The sequence below is a fragment of the Cetorhinus maximus genome, chromosome 22, assembly GCF_964194155.1.
Source record: "Cetorhinus maximus chromosome 22, sCetMax3.hap1.1, whole genome shotgun sequence".
Lineage (NCBI taxonomy): Eukaryota > Metazoa > Chordata > Chondrichthyes > Lamniformes > Cetorhinidae > Cetorhinus > Cetorhinus maximus.
Genome location: NC_135900.1, coordinates 51704182 through 51722547, shown reverse-complemented (window position 1 = coordinate 51722547; position 18366 = coordinate 51704182). Strand labels below are relative to the sequence as shown.

The following is an 18366-nucleotide window of genomic DNA, read 5'->3' as shown; positions in this document are numbered from 1 at the left end:
AATTTCCACAACTTCCTTCAGCCCCTTATTACCATTTATATCCCTCATTTCTCCAAGACCATATCAGCTACCAGGCCCCTGAACCCAAATTCTCAAAACAGTCCTCCTTGCCACTACTCTTCTTTCAAAACTCTACTGAAGATTTTTCTCTTCAGCTGCACTGCAAGAAACACAAACAAAAGTTGTTTGGCAGCCATTAATTAGAAATCTAGCCAATCTATTCTCTTCTACATTAGTATCTAGTAGTGTTGTTGCAGTCAGGTATAAAATTCCATGCATCTCTATACACCTTAGATGAAATTTTCTGCCTGCTCCTTGGTGAGAAGGAACATGCAATTCCAAATCTGGTTTCATGAAACGTCATATGAAACATCCAGGCCAAATGAAGATAATAAAAAAAAACAAGTAATGGATGAAAAGTAATAACAAATGAACTGACCTTGCTTACTTGCACAAAAGGTGTTGTGGATTTTGCAAGGAAGCAGGGCCAGCTCTACTTGAATAAATTGCATTAAATGTGGGATTTACTTTGAACATTCACCACTTACATTCTCACAACAATTTTGGGATCCATACTTAAAACTGAACTCAGTGTTTCACTCAAAACTCAAGATTATTTCAAAATATTACACAATACTATTCTGGTTTCAAATAATTGCACTAGGGATTCCAGTTTAAACAGCCACTTAAATTTCATAAACTAGCACATGTATGACAACTTGATTTATGAATTCAAGCACACAGTGCAAACCTCATTCCAATTACAGTTAAGGTAGAGTTCCAGTAGAATCATGTTCTATCTTGTCAACATTTTCTTTGACAGAGTAAACCAACCCCCTTGAGATTTGTGTGTTTCAGAACCATGCAGAAAACATGTTTGAGCAAAGAATGCTATATGGAATTACATAGAATATATAGCACAGAAACAAGCCATTCGGCCCAACCAATCCAGGCCGGCGTTACTCAAGTCATAACTAAAGGATATTTTTAATAAGCTTTATACCACACGTGCAATATAGATAGTTTAAGCCAAAAGATGGCAGAGCTAGAACCAACTTAAAATTATTGCACTGCATGTACTCCAATGTACTTTGTCTTACTGAGCCTGCCCACTGACACATACTTCATTTATTTTTTTTGCTGCCTCATTACTTTCCTAATTTATGCTTCTTATGACATTTGACTTCCACAGGTTACTTTGTTCATTTTCAGCACCTCCATTTATTATTTCTGGTGCTTTTACACCTTGTTGCTTTTCATTTCATTTTTCAATTTTATGAAGCCCCCACCATGCTCCCCCAATCCAATCAAATGAGCCTCACCCAAAGTTTTCATGATAGTGACCTCAAATTGCAGTATTCATAGTATCACAACACCAACTATTTTACCAACTTTCAGAGGATAATGGTCATATCTTTCAAATGTCAAAATCAAAAATACGTGTAAAACAAGACAACAGATGAGTAGTTTTAACACACATTGGAAATCTCCTTCCAATTATAGCTGTACAAATTTGTCTGGCACCAAAGAAAGCAGTCCACTTGTGTTAACACTGCAACTAAATTATGATTGGAAGCTTTTCTGTCCCAGGCTGCTCAGCCATATTTTCCAAAAACAACACCTATCCAATACTTCTATATTTTAATTGAAGGGAAACTACATATAATGTGAACTTTGCCACATGTGTTAGAGTTTCAGTGCCTTTTACTGACACAAAATACGATTGGCAGATGAACCACCACTCCAGCAAAAGTGAGTTTTAGAATTGTCTAGTAACGAGGAATCAGAATGTAGTGTTCTTCAATGTGTGACAGCACTGGTCATGATTGCCTGATGTTAAAATGTACAGGCAAAAACCTGCCCCTACTGAAAACATGTAATGATTTAAAAATAATGCTTGTGCAAGAGTACATACAGAATTGAGGGTCAGGATTTAACATAAAGACGTAACCACATACCAAATCATGGTCCGTAAACTCAAACCAAGTCCCATTCACCTATTCACTCGCTCTGATCTACATTGAGACTTTTCAGGGCTAGGAGCTAAATTTAAAATTCTTAACCTTGTGTTGAAATCTCTAAATGACCTTGCCCCATCTAATCTCAGTAACTACCAATAATCTACATCTCTGAAATCATTGTGCTCCTCCAATCCTGGCATCTTGCTCATCCCAGATTTCCACTGCCCCACCCTTGCTGACCATATCTTCATCTAAGAAATTATGTTCCAAAACTTCCCCCCAAATCTTGTCACCTCTCCAACTCACTCTCTCTCTTTCTTTAAGCTGCTCCTTACAACTTCTCTCTCTGACCAAGCTTTTGGTCACTTGTCCGAATTTTCCTTTGTGGCTTGATGTCAAATTTTGTTCATTAACACTCCTTTGAAGTGCCTTGCAACATTTCACTACATTAAAAGCATTATCTAATTGCAAGTTTTATTGTTACTTTGGTCCCTAAGAATACTGGTGAGGAAAGCAGTGTATCATGGAAGTCGTTTATAACTAGGAAAGCTTTATGAAAAAACAATATTGCTTCACTGCGCATACACACACACACAAAATGCAGGAGGCTCTTAGCAAAAACTTTCCAGTCATAATAGACTATATTTTACATATGTAAGTATATCACACTATGGGGAAATTCAAAAATAGTGTCCTGTTGCAATTGTGCATAATTAGCTCTGTAGTAATAACGAATACCAGGTCAATAATGAAATTTCCCCTTTTTGGAAAACAGATATTCAAACCCCCATACACACACATGCGCAAACACAAAACAGGACAAAACAAACAAAATCCCCTGAAGAGGCTGGAGTATGGGAAAGTTTCTTTCAAAAGGATAAAATGCGAAGGGATCTCAATACTGTTGATCTAACAGAATTCTGGTCACAATAGGTCTGGAAGTTCCTTCAGATGGATTTTTTTTGGTGAAACTGTCCTTGATGACTCTTAATTATCACAACTTTGCAAGCTCTCAAAAAAAGATGAGTTACCCTGATGAGATATTTCTGAGGAAGGTTTAACACAAAGGTGGGGCAGAGAGAGAAAGAGAGAGTCTTTTACTTGCAGCCTGCTTCTAAGGTGCCCCCCACCCCCACACACACACACTGCTTAGAGTTTTTTTGACGAAGATGTTCAAAGAATACTTCTCTTAGGCCAGGTGTTTTTAACTAGTCAACAACAGTCTTTAGTCTGGCAACAGCGGTTCTTCGTTAACTTAAATATATAAAGTGTCTCTTCCCTCTCCAGGTGTTCCCTGCCGGACATCTATCTTGACCTGTGGCTTCTTGAAAAATGGCTTTTTCACAGCTCCGAATTAATATTGCAAACTTTTAAAAATAACTCAGGAGGAAGGATGTCCAAAATTCGACGTCTTTCAAATTTTCCAAAAACGGGTTCCTCACATGCCTTCACCCGTAAGGAATGAAATGCCATTTTCAAATGCATTTCATTACAAAACATATAGGAAAAACATATACAACATATATTAAAATTTTAAACATGCACTCACCCATTTATACTCGTAGGTTCTGATCTTTTGATTTATATATTATATTTACAAAAATTACATTCTGGATAACGCATCAGCAATTACATTATCTTTTCCAGCAATACGGACAACCTTCAAGTTATAAAGCTGTAGTAACAAACTCCATCAAAACAGTCTGGCATTCTGAGTCTTAAGCGTTTCTACAAAGGCCAGTAACAATCCTTTTCTATGGTAGAATATCTTTTTGATACTGATGTAACTTTTTAGAAAAGTATCCCACTAGCTTTTCTATGCCTGATTCATCTTCTTGTAATAAGATCGCACCTACCCCTATGTCACTGGCATCGTTTGCCTCCTTGAAGGGTTTAGTTAAGTTAGGGGCAGCCAACATGGGTTCATGAGTTAAAATTGCCTTCAACATCTCAAAAGCTGTCTGGCACTCTCTGGACAATACTACTTTTGACTTCTTTGGTTACAAGTCTGTTAGTGGAGCAGCTATTGTGCTGAAGTTTGGCACAAACTTACGATAGAAGCTGCACATTTCCAAAAAGCTCATTTCACGTTTGGTTTTAGGGGTAGGGAATTCTACCAAAGCCTCTACCTTCGCTGCTCTTGGCAATAACTGTCATAATATTTCAGAATTAGCTCATTAAATAGCAGGAGGTTCAATTGGTGAACTGTCAAAATCTCCTGCCTCACTCTCACTGTCTCCTTCATCCTCCACTCTCCTTAATGCTTGACATAGCTGCTGCTTCCTATTCTCCTCCCTACAATGGTATGGTTTCAACATGTTGATGTGACATAGCCAATTCTTTTTCCTGCGATCTGAGGTGCCTATCAAATAATTTACTTTACTAACCCTCTTCACTGCCTTGTATAACTGAACCGTGCTTTCAGAGGATCCTCCCGTAAAGGCAATAACACTAACACTTCATCCCCTGGGTGAAATGTTCAGGTCTCAGTTTTTTTTAAATTTGCCCATTCCTTCATCTTTTGTTTGAGAAACTTTAAGATGTTCTTTAGCCACTTTGCAGGCTCCAGTGAGCCGTTCCTAGAACATGGACACAGTGTAGTATACAGGGTTCGTCCCTCTGTCCGAAAAAACTTTTCTTTCATTAATTTCAGAAGATTCTTATCTCATGTCCATAGATTAATTCAAAAGGGCTAAAACCGGTAGATTAATTCGGTGAATCTCAGGTGGCAAATAAAAGTTCAGTCCTTTGTCCCAATCATGGAGATATTCGTGACAATATGCCTTAATCATTCCTTTGAGAGTTTGATGGTACCTTTCTAAAGCTCCCTGTGTCTGTGGATGGTATGCCGTGGACTTTAACCGTTTTATATCCAAAGTGCTCATTATGTTTTGAAAAATTTTAGACATAAAATTGGAACCTTGATCTAACTGGATCTCTATTCGTAAACCATATCTAGTGAAAAATTGGGTTAACTTCTCTACCACGACCTTAGCTTTAATTGCTCTCAAAGGGATAGCCTCTGGAAATCAAGTTGTCGTATCATTAATAGTAAGGATATATTGATGTCCCACTTTCGTTTTCAGTAACGGTCCTACACAATCTATGAACACCCTACTAAACCTCCTAAAACTGGTATGGGAATTAAAGGTGCCAGTTTGATTGCACGATGTTGTTTTCCCACCATCTGGCACGTATGGCATGTTTCACAAAACTGCACCACATCCTTGTGAAGGCCTGGCCAGTAAAAGTGCTGACTTATATGTGATTGGGTCTTTTGGATTCCTACATGTCCTGCCATAGGAATCTCATGAGCTATCCTTAATATTTCTTGATGATATTTGGGCGGTACCACTACCTGATGAGCCACCATCCACAAGTCTGTGAGGAGGTCTCCATGCCCTCAATAGAATCATACTTTTAATATAGTAGAATTCCAGAACCCCTTCTGCCTCAGCTTCAGTTTGAGCTGGTTATGCCACTTTACTTAACTCCAGATTGGCTTGCTGAGCCTCAATCAAAGACAACTTACTGAACATTTCCTTCGGGTTGTCCATATCTGCGAAGTTTCAGATAGCCAATATCTGTTTGTGGTGCCAATTTTACCTCTGACGATGGAACACATTTAGCCATTGCTCAGGTTACTACACAAGGGGGAAAAATTCCTGGAACTTTTTCCTGCAAATGCTCTATCCCCTCGACTTCACTTGATCTTTCTGTACTACTGCAGAAACTACTAGTTTCACTCAGGCCAAATCATTTCCAAGGAGTAAGTCAACTCCATCTACAGGCAAACTATGAACAACTCCTGCTGTTACCATTCCAGACATTCGGTCACACTCCAGGTGTACCCGATACAAAGGTACGGGTATATACTCCGCGCCAATATGAATCACTAAAACCTTGGCATTTAGTGAACTCTCTGGTGGAAAAATCAGGCCTTTCCCCAGCAAGATAGTTTTGGGTAGCCCCTGTATCCCTAAGTATAACTGTAGGTTTACCTTCTTCACTTGAGAAATAAGGAGTTACATTTCCTTTTGGCAAGAATCCCCTGTAGCTTTCAGGTATCTTGTGTACACACAGCTGCAGTTAACATTACAATTTGATCAGGTCTATTTTCAATCGGGGTTTGTTTTCCTGAATCATCCTTAAGTACCCTGATAAGTCCCATGGATTTCCCACACAATTTCCAGAAATTTTCCCAAACCTTGTGTCCCACCTTGTTACAATGGAAACTTAGGCCTTTGGACGTCACTCCCACCCTCAGAACTTTCCTTTCTGGTCTGAGGAGGAGATTTCAGCACATTCCCAGTTATCCCTTCTCTTCACTGACTACTTGCCACTTCCTTTCACCCTCCCACTTTCTATCTTTCTTGGGTTTATGGGGGTGATGGAAAAAGGGTTTGGACTTATGGACAAGCTTGTAATCATCAGTCATCTCTGCTGCCTGCCTCGCTGTTGAAACCTTCTGGTTATCGACATGAATTCTTACTACTGGAGGAAGTGAATTTTTTAATTCCTCCAGGAGAATTATTTTCTTAAACTTCTCATATGTGGCCTCTACCTTTAGTGTCCGTATCCAACGATCAAAGTTAGTTTGCTTTACCCTCTCAAATTCAGTGCAGGTCTGCCCAGGTTGTTTCCTTATGTTTTGAAAATTTTGCCTGTATACCTCAGGGACCAACTCATGTGCACTAAGAATAGCCTTCTTTACTGCATCATAATCCATAGACATCTCTTCTGAAAGTGATGCATAAACCTCATGGGCTCTGCCCACTAACCTACTTTGCAGTAGCAATGTCCAGTTTCCTTCTCACTACTTCATTTGCTTAGCTACCTTATCAAATGAAATAAAGAATGCCACTACATTCCTTTCTCCAAACTTTAGAAGGGCATGTAGAAATTTAAACATCTTCCCACTGGACTCTGGGTTGGGATAAGTTCTTCCGTCCGCAAAAACTTTCCCCCGCATCTGGTGCCTCAGTTTTAAATTTCAGCCTTTTAAGCTGGCATTCCCTTTCTCGTTCCTTTTCTCTAGCCTGAAGTTCCAGTTCTAGCTGCTTAAACGCTCTTTCTTTCTCCGCTCTTTTTCTCTTTCTGCTCTTTCCTGTTCAAGTTTCTCCATTTCTTTTTTGTGTTCAAGCTGCTTTATTTGCAACCAAATCCCAGCTAACTCAATTGACTCACCCCTTGGAGAATGTTGTCTCTCTTGTATCCTTTCCAATTTCAAATGCTGCACTATTACCTCAACTATGTCTGCTTTCTTCACCTCTTTGGTTAATTCTAACTGCAATTTATCTGCCAATTCCATTAGCTTAGCCTTGGGTACATAGGATAAATCTTCCTAAAAAAGTCAAGCAACTTCCAAAGCAACCATAGGTTACCTATGAATCAAAAAACTAGTATCTGTCCTTTTATCCTTTAACAATTATTAATCTGTATCCAATCGCTCATTGTCCACGCTTTAAATCTCATGAGATCCCCCCACCCCCCAGTCTTATGATAGGGACCATGATGGGAGGAATGCGCAGTTCATTCTAGCCCCACTTATCCACAGGTCGTAACAATAGTTTACATGTTTAATTCACCCACAAAACTGGCCAATTGTTACCTTTGATACTGTTATTCTCAGCATAAAAAGACTCTAACCAGGCTTCTTTCAGCAAAGGCAAAAAAATTGATTTATTATAAACAAACTACTTTTGAAAACTCTTACTTATTACAACGTTGTGAACTCTCAAAAAAAAGATGAGTTATCCTGATGAGATGTTTCTGAGGAAGGTTTATCACAAAGGTGGGGCACAGAGGGAAAGAGAGAGTCTTTTTCTTGCAGCCTGCTACTAAAGGCAGCACCCGCACCCGCCCCCCCGCCCCCTCAGACACACGCACACACACATTGTTGAGAGCTTTTTTTGACTAAGATGCTCAAAGAATACTTCTCTTAGGCCAGGTGTTTTCAACCAATCAGCAAGAGTCTTTAGCCTGGTAACAGCAGTTCTTTGTTAACTTAGATATACAAAGTATTACTTCTGTCTCCAGGTATTCCCTGCCAAACATCTATCTTGACCCTTGGTTTCTTGAAGAATGGCATTTTCACAGCCCTGAATTAATACTGCAAACTTTTAAAAATAACTCAGGAGGAAGAGTGTCCAAAATTCAATGTCCTTCAAATTTTCCAAAAAACAGGTTCCTCTCAAGAATTACAGTATGACAGTGTTCTTTGAGACATTAGAAACAATTTTGGCTACTACTATAACCCTTGGGTCAAAGGTGTTACAGCCCTCAACTATAAATGCTACATTTGTTCAGAGGAGAAACATTACAATAAATGGGTAAGGAGAGTCTCAATTGTTTTGTGGTGTGAGGAAGAAGTGCTTTAGATTTGTAATAATGATTCTATTAATCGGAGAGCATTCTCCATACAATTATTAACTTTCCTATATTTAAAATATGTTGAGAGGTGCATTACCATCTTGTTTTGGCTTGCCTGCATCATCACAGTTAAAAGGAAGAACAGGTCACCTGTTTCCACAACTCTCCCATGCTTGCTCTCATACTGACCGTCAGAAGGTATTTAGGAGTAGCCCTAACATTCATTCACAAGATTCATCTAATATTCCAAAGTACCACAAAATTCTGCTCCTCTCTTCCCCCTAGAAATAAAACCCTGCACAGTCCCAAGTCCTTTAAACTGAAATTAGAGAGAATGCTAAATCAAGCTTAATATACGCATATTCATACGGAAACCTTTGTATTGTAAACTGAAGAGGCATAGAAAAGCTTAACAGGTTTGAGATTAAAGATTATGAAGTAAAAGTATCAAGAGCAAATTGTGTACAACTGTAGGTCTGCTTTTTAATGTAGAAGACTTTTTCAGTTTTACTAAATCAAATGCCAGCAAGTTTTTGGTTTGTAAAACCTATAAGTGTTTGGGTGGGCTTGCTAGTGTTAAAAACCCTTTACATAAATTTTGGCATTCACTGGTAATGATGGGTAGATCCAAGTATTATGTACCAATAGACTTTCACCCACAAGGGTGGATGTTGAATGCAGTCCTAAATCATTTAGTGACTATCCACATACAAATGAATGAATGCATGGTAACAGCCATAAAGCTATTATTCATTAGATCTTTTGATACAGTATTCCATATGTATTGCTCAATGAAATTTATTATCAACATATAGTTTACTTCCTTGTGTTGGAAAAGTATCAATTATTTCATTTGTAATCCTGGACTCAGCAGTTAGTGCTAAACTGTAATGCTCAACTCAATCTTTTCAACTGAGTTACTTAACTTTGAATATATAAATATTATAAATAAATATTATTTGCTTTCATTTTCTCCAACCTCATCTTGAAGGTGCTATGTCACAGTTCAATGGCATTATCAACCCCTCTCAGCAATTGTCACTTAAGTGGCCATTTTTAACATGAAGCTAGGAAGTGAGTTGAGCAGGCTAATCAATGTCATACGGCAGGGGTCTGCAGCCTGCGGCTCCAGAGCCACATGTGGCTCTTTCACATCTCATTTGTGGCTCCCAAAATTTTCCAGTTGGATTGCGTTATTATGAAGAAAGCCTACAAAAATTAAGTCAAGAAAAGTAACAGCTGTGTTTTTATTGTGGGAATAACAAGCTAATTAATCCAAGCACGTCAACATGCATATACTGAAGGGAACCTGTTTTTTGGAAAATTTGAAGAACATTTATGTGAAAAAAACAAAAAACACATTAATTCAGAGTTAGGTCTATTTTAATTTTTTCTATTGTACATATATTATATATGCAAATTATGCATTCTACCAGAGACATAGCAACTTGTCGTGTATTTGGTTTAGAAATGCTGAATTTTCATCTTTCAGCGCTTCATAGTTTTTATTTTAGGCATTTTTTTTTTAGAAAAGCACTTCAGGTAAAAAAAGATGCTGACCCCTGGTATAAGGTATCACAGATTAGGCCTATGCTGTCTTCTTGACGTTCACTTTCTAGCAAAAGTCACTGAATAGCCAACAGAAATAGAACTCCTGGCTTATTTTTTCTCTCCTTACTCTCAGTGGCACCAAGGCCAACTGTAGTAGCTGAACTGTGATCAATTAGCTCAACATAGGCTGAAGCTTGAATCTAAGACTTTCCTGTTCTGTATTGGTCAGTATTACTGCAACTATTTGCCTGAAAAAAAATACAGCTTTAAAACCAACTTGGCAATGGATTTTTGAGATATCAGCATTGAATGGACAGTAATGTCCAGTTGGGGGGGGTGAGTGATTATGGTTAACTTCTAGATTAGCCAAAACCTTTTCATAATTGCTAACTCTGGTGTATTCAAATGGCTTGATCCTCTTATCTATACTGCTTCAACACTTTGTACTTCCAGAAGCACTTTATTTCTCTAATAGAACAGAATAAAGTTTTTCAGTAAATCATTATGGCTCAGCTCACCTTATGCATTGCAAACTTACAGTACATCTTTTTAGGTGTTTGGTACAATGGTTTGTAGCCCTTGAAGAATTAAATTAATAGAGCGTTTTTCCTCCTTGGATCAAAGGTCATTGTCTCAGGTATAACTCAGTAACACTAGAAAGTCATTTTTCTGTAAACAAAAAACCCACTATAAAAATTCTCACCTTATCTTGGTTTTCATTATTGTTGTAACAAAGATTCCCAATCAAATGGATCAAATGAGCTTTAAAACCCATAGCAGGGTGGGAGGTGTGAGGGGTGGACGATAAAGATTGGGATACACTGAAGATATTCCTGCTTTGCTTTCCTGCAAAATGCGTCTGATACAAAAGTTCTGGAATAGAAAGTGATATTCAAAAGAAAATATAAATTAATATATCTAATATATTTGCATTAATATGATCCATATTAAATAAAAGGCTATCATATTTTCAAAAATGTATTACATTTCTCACTACTGCAGCTGTATATCTGCCTATCCTGCTTGTCTATTTGTTGGTCTCAAGTCTTTCACAATGCTTTTCACGATTTGCAATATCTACCACTTTGTTAACATCAGAAAGTTTTGGCATTTGATCCCTCAACCCTTAAATCAAGATTCTTGTCTGCTTTTGTTTAATTATATTTCCTGTTAGGTGTTAATTTTTACTTTAAATTTCTAGTTTAATCTAATCTCCCTATTTACCCATAGAACCCAATTCACTCCCTTTTATCCTTTTACCACAATACCTTTACTCTTTCCACCTCCTATTTAAAATGTTTCCGTTACTGGCCTATGGCTCTATTTGCCAATTTTTCCTTCCATTTAATCTGGGTATGGTTTTTAAAAAATATTAACTATAATTTTCATTTTTCCTAACAAGCATCCTGGCCCTTGACTTCTCTTTTTTCATTCTTATTACACTGAACCCACTGTTTCCAAAACATTTACTTACTATTAGATCACTTACTTGTTCCGATTAATTACTAAGACAAAGTCATGTAGTGCTTCCTTCTTTGTTAGATCGGCAATATACTGTTTGAGAAAATTGTCCTGAACAAAATGCAAAAACTCTCCCATCCTTCGCACAAACATTTTGCCCAATTTCCCAGAGAAGCTGAGGCTGGTGGAACTCTCCCAGCGTCTTTGCCGATTTTTATCCCACAACCAACATCATTAAAACAGATAATCTGATCATCATCCCACTCTGTTTATGGGAGCTTGCTGGGTGCAAGTTGGTTCCTGCATTTATTACACTAAACTTTAGGTGCACTTCAAAAGTACTTCTCTGCCTGTACAGTGTTTTGGGCCTTGGTGAGTTCATGAAAGGGGCTATTATAAATGCAAGTTCTTTATTTCCTATTCCCTCGTCTACTTTTGAATCATCAAAATCTTTGTCATGATTTGTTAGTACACACCCAATGCACTTGCCAACATAAGGTATCCCTCAATTTCTTTCTCACTATTACATCACCTATAATACGCTCCCAGTAATTTGCCATTTGTTATATCTCAGCTTTATCCAAAGGGATTCTGTTTGGGCCACTTCTACATAAACCCGAATGCTCCAATGCTGTGACACAGGGCAGATTTTGCAGTCAGCAGTGAACCAGCTGAGTTCATCATTCATTGTGATTGCACTTGCTCAGAGATTTCTGTTGGCTTTTACACTGTGATTTACAATTATCAGGCAGTCAAAACAGAGTGTGTGTGTGTGTGTGTGTGTGTGGTCATGTCTTTATTTTTTCTCAAGTTTAGTAACTAATAAACTTACTCTTCAACTCAAGAAAACCAGGATTGATTGGCTCCTTATTAACAAATAAATATATCTGAATTGGAAAAGGCATTTCCAGGGAAAATAAATTTTTAAAAATCTCTGTTGTGATCAATCAAGGGGGCTGAATAGAAAGGGAGCCAACTGAATCCTCCTCACCCAGTTGTAACTGAAGGCTTCAACACTACTTGTCAAAATTGAAGGCTTTGATACCACTTTGAAAATTGATGCTGAGCTTTTTTCCAGCATTTTCTGTTTTTATTTCAGATTTCCAGCATCCGCAGCATTTTGTTTTTATCTAGCTGAAATATCTTTGGGATATCATCTCTTCTTTTCCTGACAGCTTTACAGGAATTTGGCCATATTTTTCCTTCTTTGTCTAAGTTAATTGAAATCTTGGATCTTCAATGCCTTTTCAGTCATAGATACAGCAGGCTAGGCCAGCATTTATTGCCTATCCCTAACTGCCCTTGAGAAGGTGGTGAGCTGCCTTCTTGAAGTGCTTCAGTCCATGTGGTGTAAGTACGCCCACAGTGCTGTTAGGGAGGGAGTTCCAGGATTTTGACCCAGTGACAGTGAAGGAACGGCAATATATTTCCAAGTCAGAATGGTGAGTGGCATGGGGGAACTTGCAGGCGGTGGTGTTCCCATGTGTCTGCTGCTCTTATCCTTCCAGATGATAGTAATCGTGAGTTTGGAAGGCGCTGTCTCAGGAGCCTTGGTGGGTTCCTGTAGTGCATCTTGTAGATGGTATGCACACATCGGCAAGACCTAGATGTACAGCAGGCTTGGGTTCACAATCTGGTGGTCACCGCATGGACAAATGTCTGCAGCAGCAGGAGGCAGGTGCGGCCAAACTCCCTGCCATTTGGAGGAATGCTGTGGGTCAGGCATCTGAGGTCCCAGTCAGAAAATGAGCCTCTAGATTTGGCCTTCCAATTTATCCTGGAGAGTCAGCCGAAGTGGGGCGAACATCATGCAGAGCTGTTGGAAGCCCTCAGCAGAGTGGCATGCGAGTCAGAAGAGTGCGTCCACATGCTCTCAGGTGAAGTGCTGCCCACACGTGCGTATATGGAGGTCTCCATGGGTAGGATGACATGGACACTCTGGCCCAGCAGAACACAGAGATGTGTGCAGACCTGCACTCCATCCCAGGAGCCATGGGTGAGTTCCTGCAGTGGCAACGCGAGAGGGAAATGGGGCACCACAATGTCCCTCCAGGTGCTCCTTTCCCTCAAGGAGTCAGGCCAGGGCAACCGGGCAGCTGGATACCCCTGGGTCATCTGGATACCCCTGGGTAATCCACTCAGGAATCTCAGAGGCTGTCCTTTCCCTCTAAGTCCCGTTTGCTTGTGAGCCCCTCAATCTAGTCTTCTGACATCGCAGAGGGAGCAGCTGGCCAACAAATGATTTTGGAGGGAGAAGAATGTGAGAGACAGGGCCTTTTGGAGCCTCATGTAAGCACTCTCCCACGGACGTGGGTCCTTCACGTATCATGCTCATCTCAACGTCCTGAACATTTTGAATGCTGCCTGCTGGGGTTCGCTTTCAATTGCCCATCTGAGCTGACCGACATCACCCATACGTTCAAAGCCCCTGGACTCCCTCCCCTCTCCGCACTCCTCCTTCCCCATGAATCCTTCCCCTCTCCACACTCCTCCTTTCCCTTGGACTCCCTCCCCTCTCCACACTCCTTCCTCCCCATGGACTCCCTCCTCTCTCCATACTACTTCTTGCCCCTGGACTCCCTCCCCCTCCCAACTCCTTCCACCCCCGGACACCCCCCTCTCTCTGCACTCCTTTCCCCCTCTGAACTCCATCCCTTCCACCTACCTCCCCAGTTGCCATTTTCTCCCCCGTTATCCCCTCTTCCCCAGTACTCCCTCCACCTTCATTCCCTCATTCCCCCCCTCCTAACTTCCTGCCTGACACCTTCATTCCCCCCCTCTGAACCTCACCCCACCGAAACCTTCATTCCCCCCCTCCCAACCTCGTCCTCTGAAACCTTCATTCCTCCTTCCAACCTCACCCCCCCCCAGACACCTTCATCCCCCCACACCTCTTCCTCTCCCAGTTGATCCTGGACCTTCCTCTCCCACCTCCTTGACCACCAGCCATCGTGAGCATCAACGGTGACTTTCCAATTTCCGTGAGCTGCTTCGCAGCAGATCCACGTCCATAAGAATCCACCCAGCATGCCACGAATGTTCCTCCAGGATACTGTTGCTGTTGGGCTCCAGCATCTTCTGCTCATTTGAATGACCACGATGTGAGCGAGGCCCTGGCAGTAAGTCCCGACTTTTGCATGTCACAGTTGTCAAGACATGTTCTGCATTGGCGAGTTTTCCCGCTGACATGGGCGGATGATCCAGCGGGGGGGGAGAGAGTCTGGCGGGCTGGCCTTATAATGATATGCTGGTATATTACAATGAGGTTCCTTACGTCTGATGGCAGGGAATGCAGTCCGCCATTGACGGGCTGAGTGGGCGATTGCAAACTGGTTTCACGACGTTGTGAAACTGATTTTTGGCCTTCTCACCATACTGCCCGCTCACGCCACCTAACACGCCCAATGCCAGTGGGCACGGCAAACCCCAGCCAATGTCCCTAATTTGTATTTCAATTCTTTCCTTAACCTTGCGGAATGTTATATAAACTGAAAGACTTCACCACCATTCTTAAGCTAGCTGTTGTCAACTTTCAGTTTCTGTTATTAAGTCATGATTTATCAATTTTAATCAATGATTCTAGTTCCTGATTTTTTTAATGTGAGCCTGGGTTATCAGTAGAATAAAACTGAGGCCAATATTGTCAGTCTAGGTAATGCTGAATTTGTAGCTACACCAAAGAAATAAACATTACTGTAATTTTTTGGCACACTTCATGAAACATGAAAAGCAAGATTACATTGTGTTGCAATATTTTCTGTTAGCCTTTTCCCCTTTTTATGTTTTCAAGTCATTGGATGGGAACGTTAATCACTACGTATTCTCCTTTTCAGGATTCATATTCCAGATGTCTCATTTGCTTGGGTACATGCCATTTGCGTTATCCATTCAATATCTGCAAAGCTTTAAGTGAGATGACTTATAGGCTTGAACCCAGATAAGATTACAACAGATATTTTACAATGCTGGCCCTAATGTATTACATGCCACAGTAGTTTGCTCTTGTGGTTTATGAATTGGATTGCAGCCACCGATAAACGCACACATTTTATTTTTAAAAATCACCATGCAATAATTGCTAAAGGAATGATTAACTAAACATTTTCTTGCCTTTTTTGTTCTGAACTTACTTGTCAAGTTTTTTCTTTTAATGGTAATTTTCTCATCACTGATCAGAATCTTTCTTACAATTGTACAATGTATACCTTTCTTTTGCACTTACCAACAACAGTCTCTAGCAGACCAGGTGAGTTCTGCAAATAACTGAATTTTTCATGGTTTGAGGTTGTTTCACAAAGAATATCAAGCAGCCTGATCACAATAAGGGCTTCCTATGCAAAAAATAAAAAAAGGATGAATTATTTGTTGGAACACCTAGAAATGATCCACAGAAAATAAGCAGACCATAAGTTAATAAAACCATATCACAAACACAAAAACATTTTAAAATTAAATAAGTATTCCATAATATGAATTTAGAAAATGTTTTTTGAAATGCAATTTTCAAAATTATTTTACACCAAAACCATATTTTAATTCAAACTGAAGCCAAATATCCACAAATGATTCATTTATTCAGAACAGAAAATGCTGAAAAAACTCAGCAGGTCTGGCGGATCTGTGGAGCAAGAAACAGAGTTAATGTTTCAAGTCTGCATGGCTCTTCTTCATAGAATGTTGGGTTGACAAGTGGCAAGTAACATTCACGCCACACAAGTGTCAGGCAATGACCATCTCCAACAAGAGAGAATCCAACATTCGCCCCTTGATGTTCAATGGCATTACCATCACTAAATCCCCCACTATCAACATCCTGGGGGTTACCATTAACCAGAAACTGAACTGGACTAGCCATATAAATACTGTGGCTACAAGAGCAGGTCAGAGGCAAGGAATAGTGCGACGAGTAACTCACCTCCTGGTTTCACAAACAAAGCCTGTTCACCATCTACAAGGTGCGAGTCAGGAGTGTGATGGATGCTCCCCACTTGCCTGGATGAATGCAGCTCCCATAACACTCAAGAAGCTTGACACCATCCAGGACAAATCAGCCTGCTCGATTGGCACCACACCCACAAACATTCACTCCCTCCACCACCGACGCACAGTAGCTGCAGTGTGTACCATCCACAAGACGCACTGCAGGAATTCACCAAGACTCCTTAGACAGCACCTTCCAAACACATGACCACTACCATCCAGAAGGACAAAGATAGCAGATAGATGGGAACACCACCACCTGCAAGTTCCTCTCCAACCCACTCATCATCCTGACTTGGAAATATGTCGCCATTCCTTCACTGTTACTGAGTCAAAATCCTGGAACTCACTTCCTAACAACACTGTGGGTGTATCTAGACCACATGGACTGCAGCGGTTTAAGAAGGCAGCTCACCACCACCTCCTCAAGGGCAACTAGGGATGGGCAATAAATGCTTGCCTAGCCAGAGATGCCCACATCCCGTGAATGAATTTTTAAAAAATTGCTTTTATTTTCATGATTCATTGATTCTACGTATGCACCCAATTTCAATTAGCTATTATGACAAATGGTTTAACATGAAACCTATTCAAAAATTTAAAAAACGTAAACCACCAGATCTGCTTACTTAAGGCTGAATCAAAGTACATTGTGGCACAGACAGGATGCAAATGGGAATAAATAGAAATAACTCCTTTGTCCAAATGGGCTTGAACAATTCATGTGTTTGTGGAGAGAATATCCAGTTGCATTACTTTACATTTTATGAAGAGACAGTGAACATGATCATTGGCACCTCACAACCACAGATAGCCCCAGAATATCTGGAAACAATTTCAGTCAGATTTGTATGTGTCTTATGCATTTCCTCATTGGACTCATCAGTGTGAAAACAAGCATACTATGAAAAACTTCCCAATTCTCTGTTGCCCAAGGAAACCAAATAGTCAGTCGTGCCATCCAGAGAGGAATGGGAAGCAGACTTGGGACTGCATTTCAAACTTTCTAAATAGGGACAAATATGGAGTAATGGATGAGGTATATTGAAGGTCTTGGTTTCAGCTCATTCAGATTATCATCTTCCACAGAACAGATGTAAAACACCAGGCTATTAAAAAGCTGGGCATTTCTCAAAGGCAACCTTTTAGAGTAGACTAGAGGGGTTGGGGGAGGGTTGCCTAAATATACTTATTTTGTCATCATGCAAAACAAAACTCTCTGAGGTAGGAAGCTCAGGTTCTTTCTGATATTACTAAGGAATTACTTCCCTTAAACTGGAGGTATACCAGGATTCCAAATCCATTCTTCAGTCTCAAAAACAATAAAAACATTCTCAATGTTACTGATGACCTGAAAAGTTTTACTGGTGGTGCAGAAATTTAAATTCTATAATGAACAACTCAAGGATCCAATGTATTTCAAACATGGATCTGGAATGATAGGCAATAATAATGCAGCAAATTATGCAGTATTGAGGGTGGCAAAAAGGGTTGTGAAACAACAGGGCAGAACATGAATAGTAGGAATGATGGGATGCATTTAAAGTCTCTTAAAAACATGAAGATAAATATCTTTTGATTAATAAAAAGGTCAGCTAGACATTAAGGTTCAATTTGGACAAGAATATTTAAGTTCAGCTCTCAATAGAATAATTTACGTCAGCAGAGGTTTCCTGTTCTGCTATTTCAAACTAAATGTATATCTGTATTACCACACTATGATGGTATAGTGGTTATGGTACTGGACCAAGAACCTGAAGTTCATGAATTCAAATTCCACCATGGCAAGCTTGGTAGTTTATGGGCCAGAACCAGAAAATAACCTTAAAACTGTTGTGTTGCAAAAACCCTACTTCTGGGAAAGAAATCTGTCACCCCTACCCAATCTAGTCTACATGTGAATTCATTCCCACACTATGCAGTTGACTCTTAATGCCTTCAGGGCAACTCAGGATGTGCGATAAATACTGGCTCGCATGTGTCACCCACATCCCAAAAAAATATATTTTAAAAACTCCTGCAATAAAATTAATAGAACGAT

The 18366-nt window shown here is 39.9% G+C and overlaps 1 protein-coding gene across 8 annotated transcripts in view; it reads right to left on the bottom strand.

Moving 5' to 3' along the window:
* atxn10 (ataxin 10) overlaps positions 1–18366 on the bottom strand; it is a 264516-nt gene that overhangs the window by 182712 nt on the left and 63438 nt on the right. For 7 of the 8 annotated variants that reach the window (XR_013580227.1, XM_078568304.1, XM_078568303.1 and 4 more), the window contains exons 8-9: positions 15568–15676; positions 10588–10757 (exon numbers count right to left, since the gene is read on the bottom strand). Coding sequence is in view for 7 of the 8 variants with exons in the window: in XM_078568304.1 (XP_078424430.1) it covers positions 10588–10757; positions 15568–15676 (279 nt within the window). In the remaining variant the exon portion in view is untranslated. Of the gene's footprint in view, positions 1–6744; positions 8063–10587; positions 10758–15567; positions 15677–18366 lie in introns of those variants that run through there. The other variant, XM_078568307.1, reaches the window with a different exon arrangement.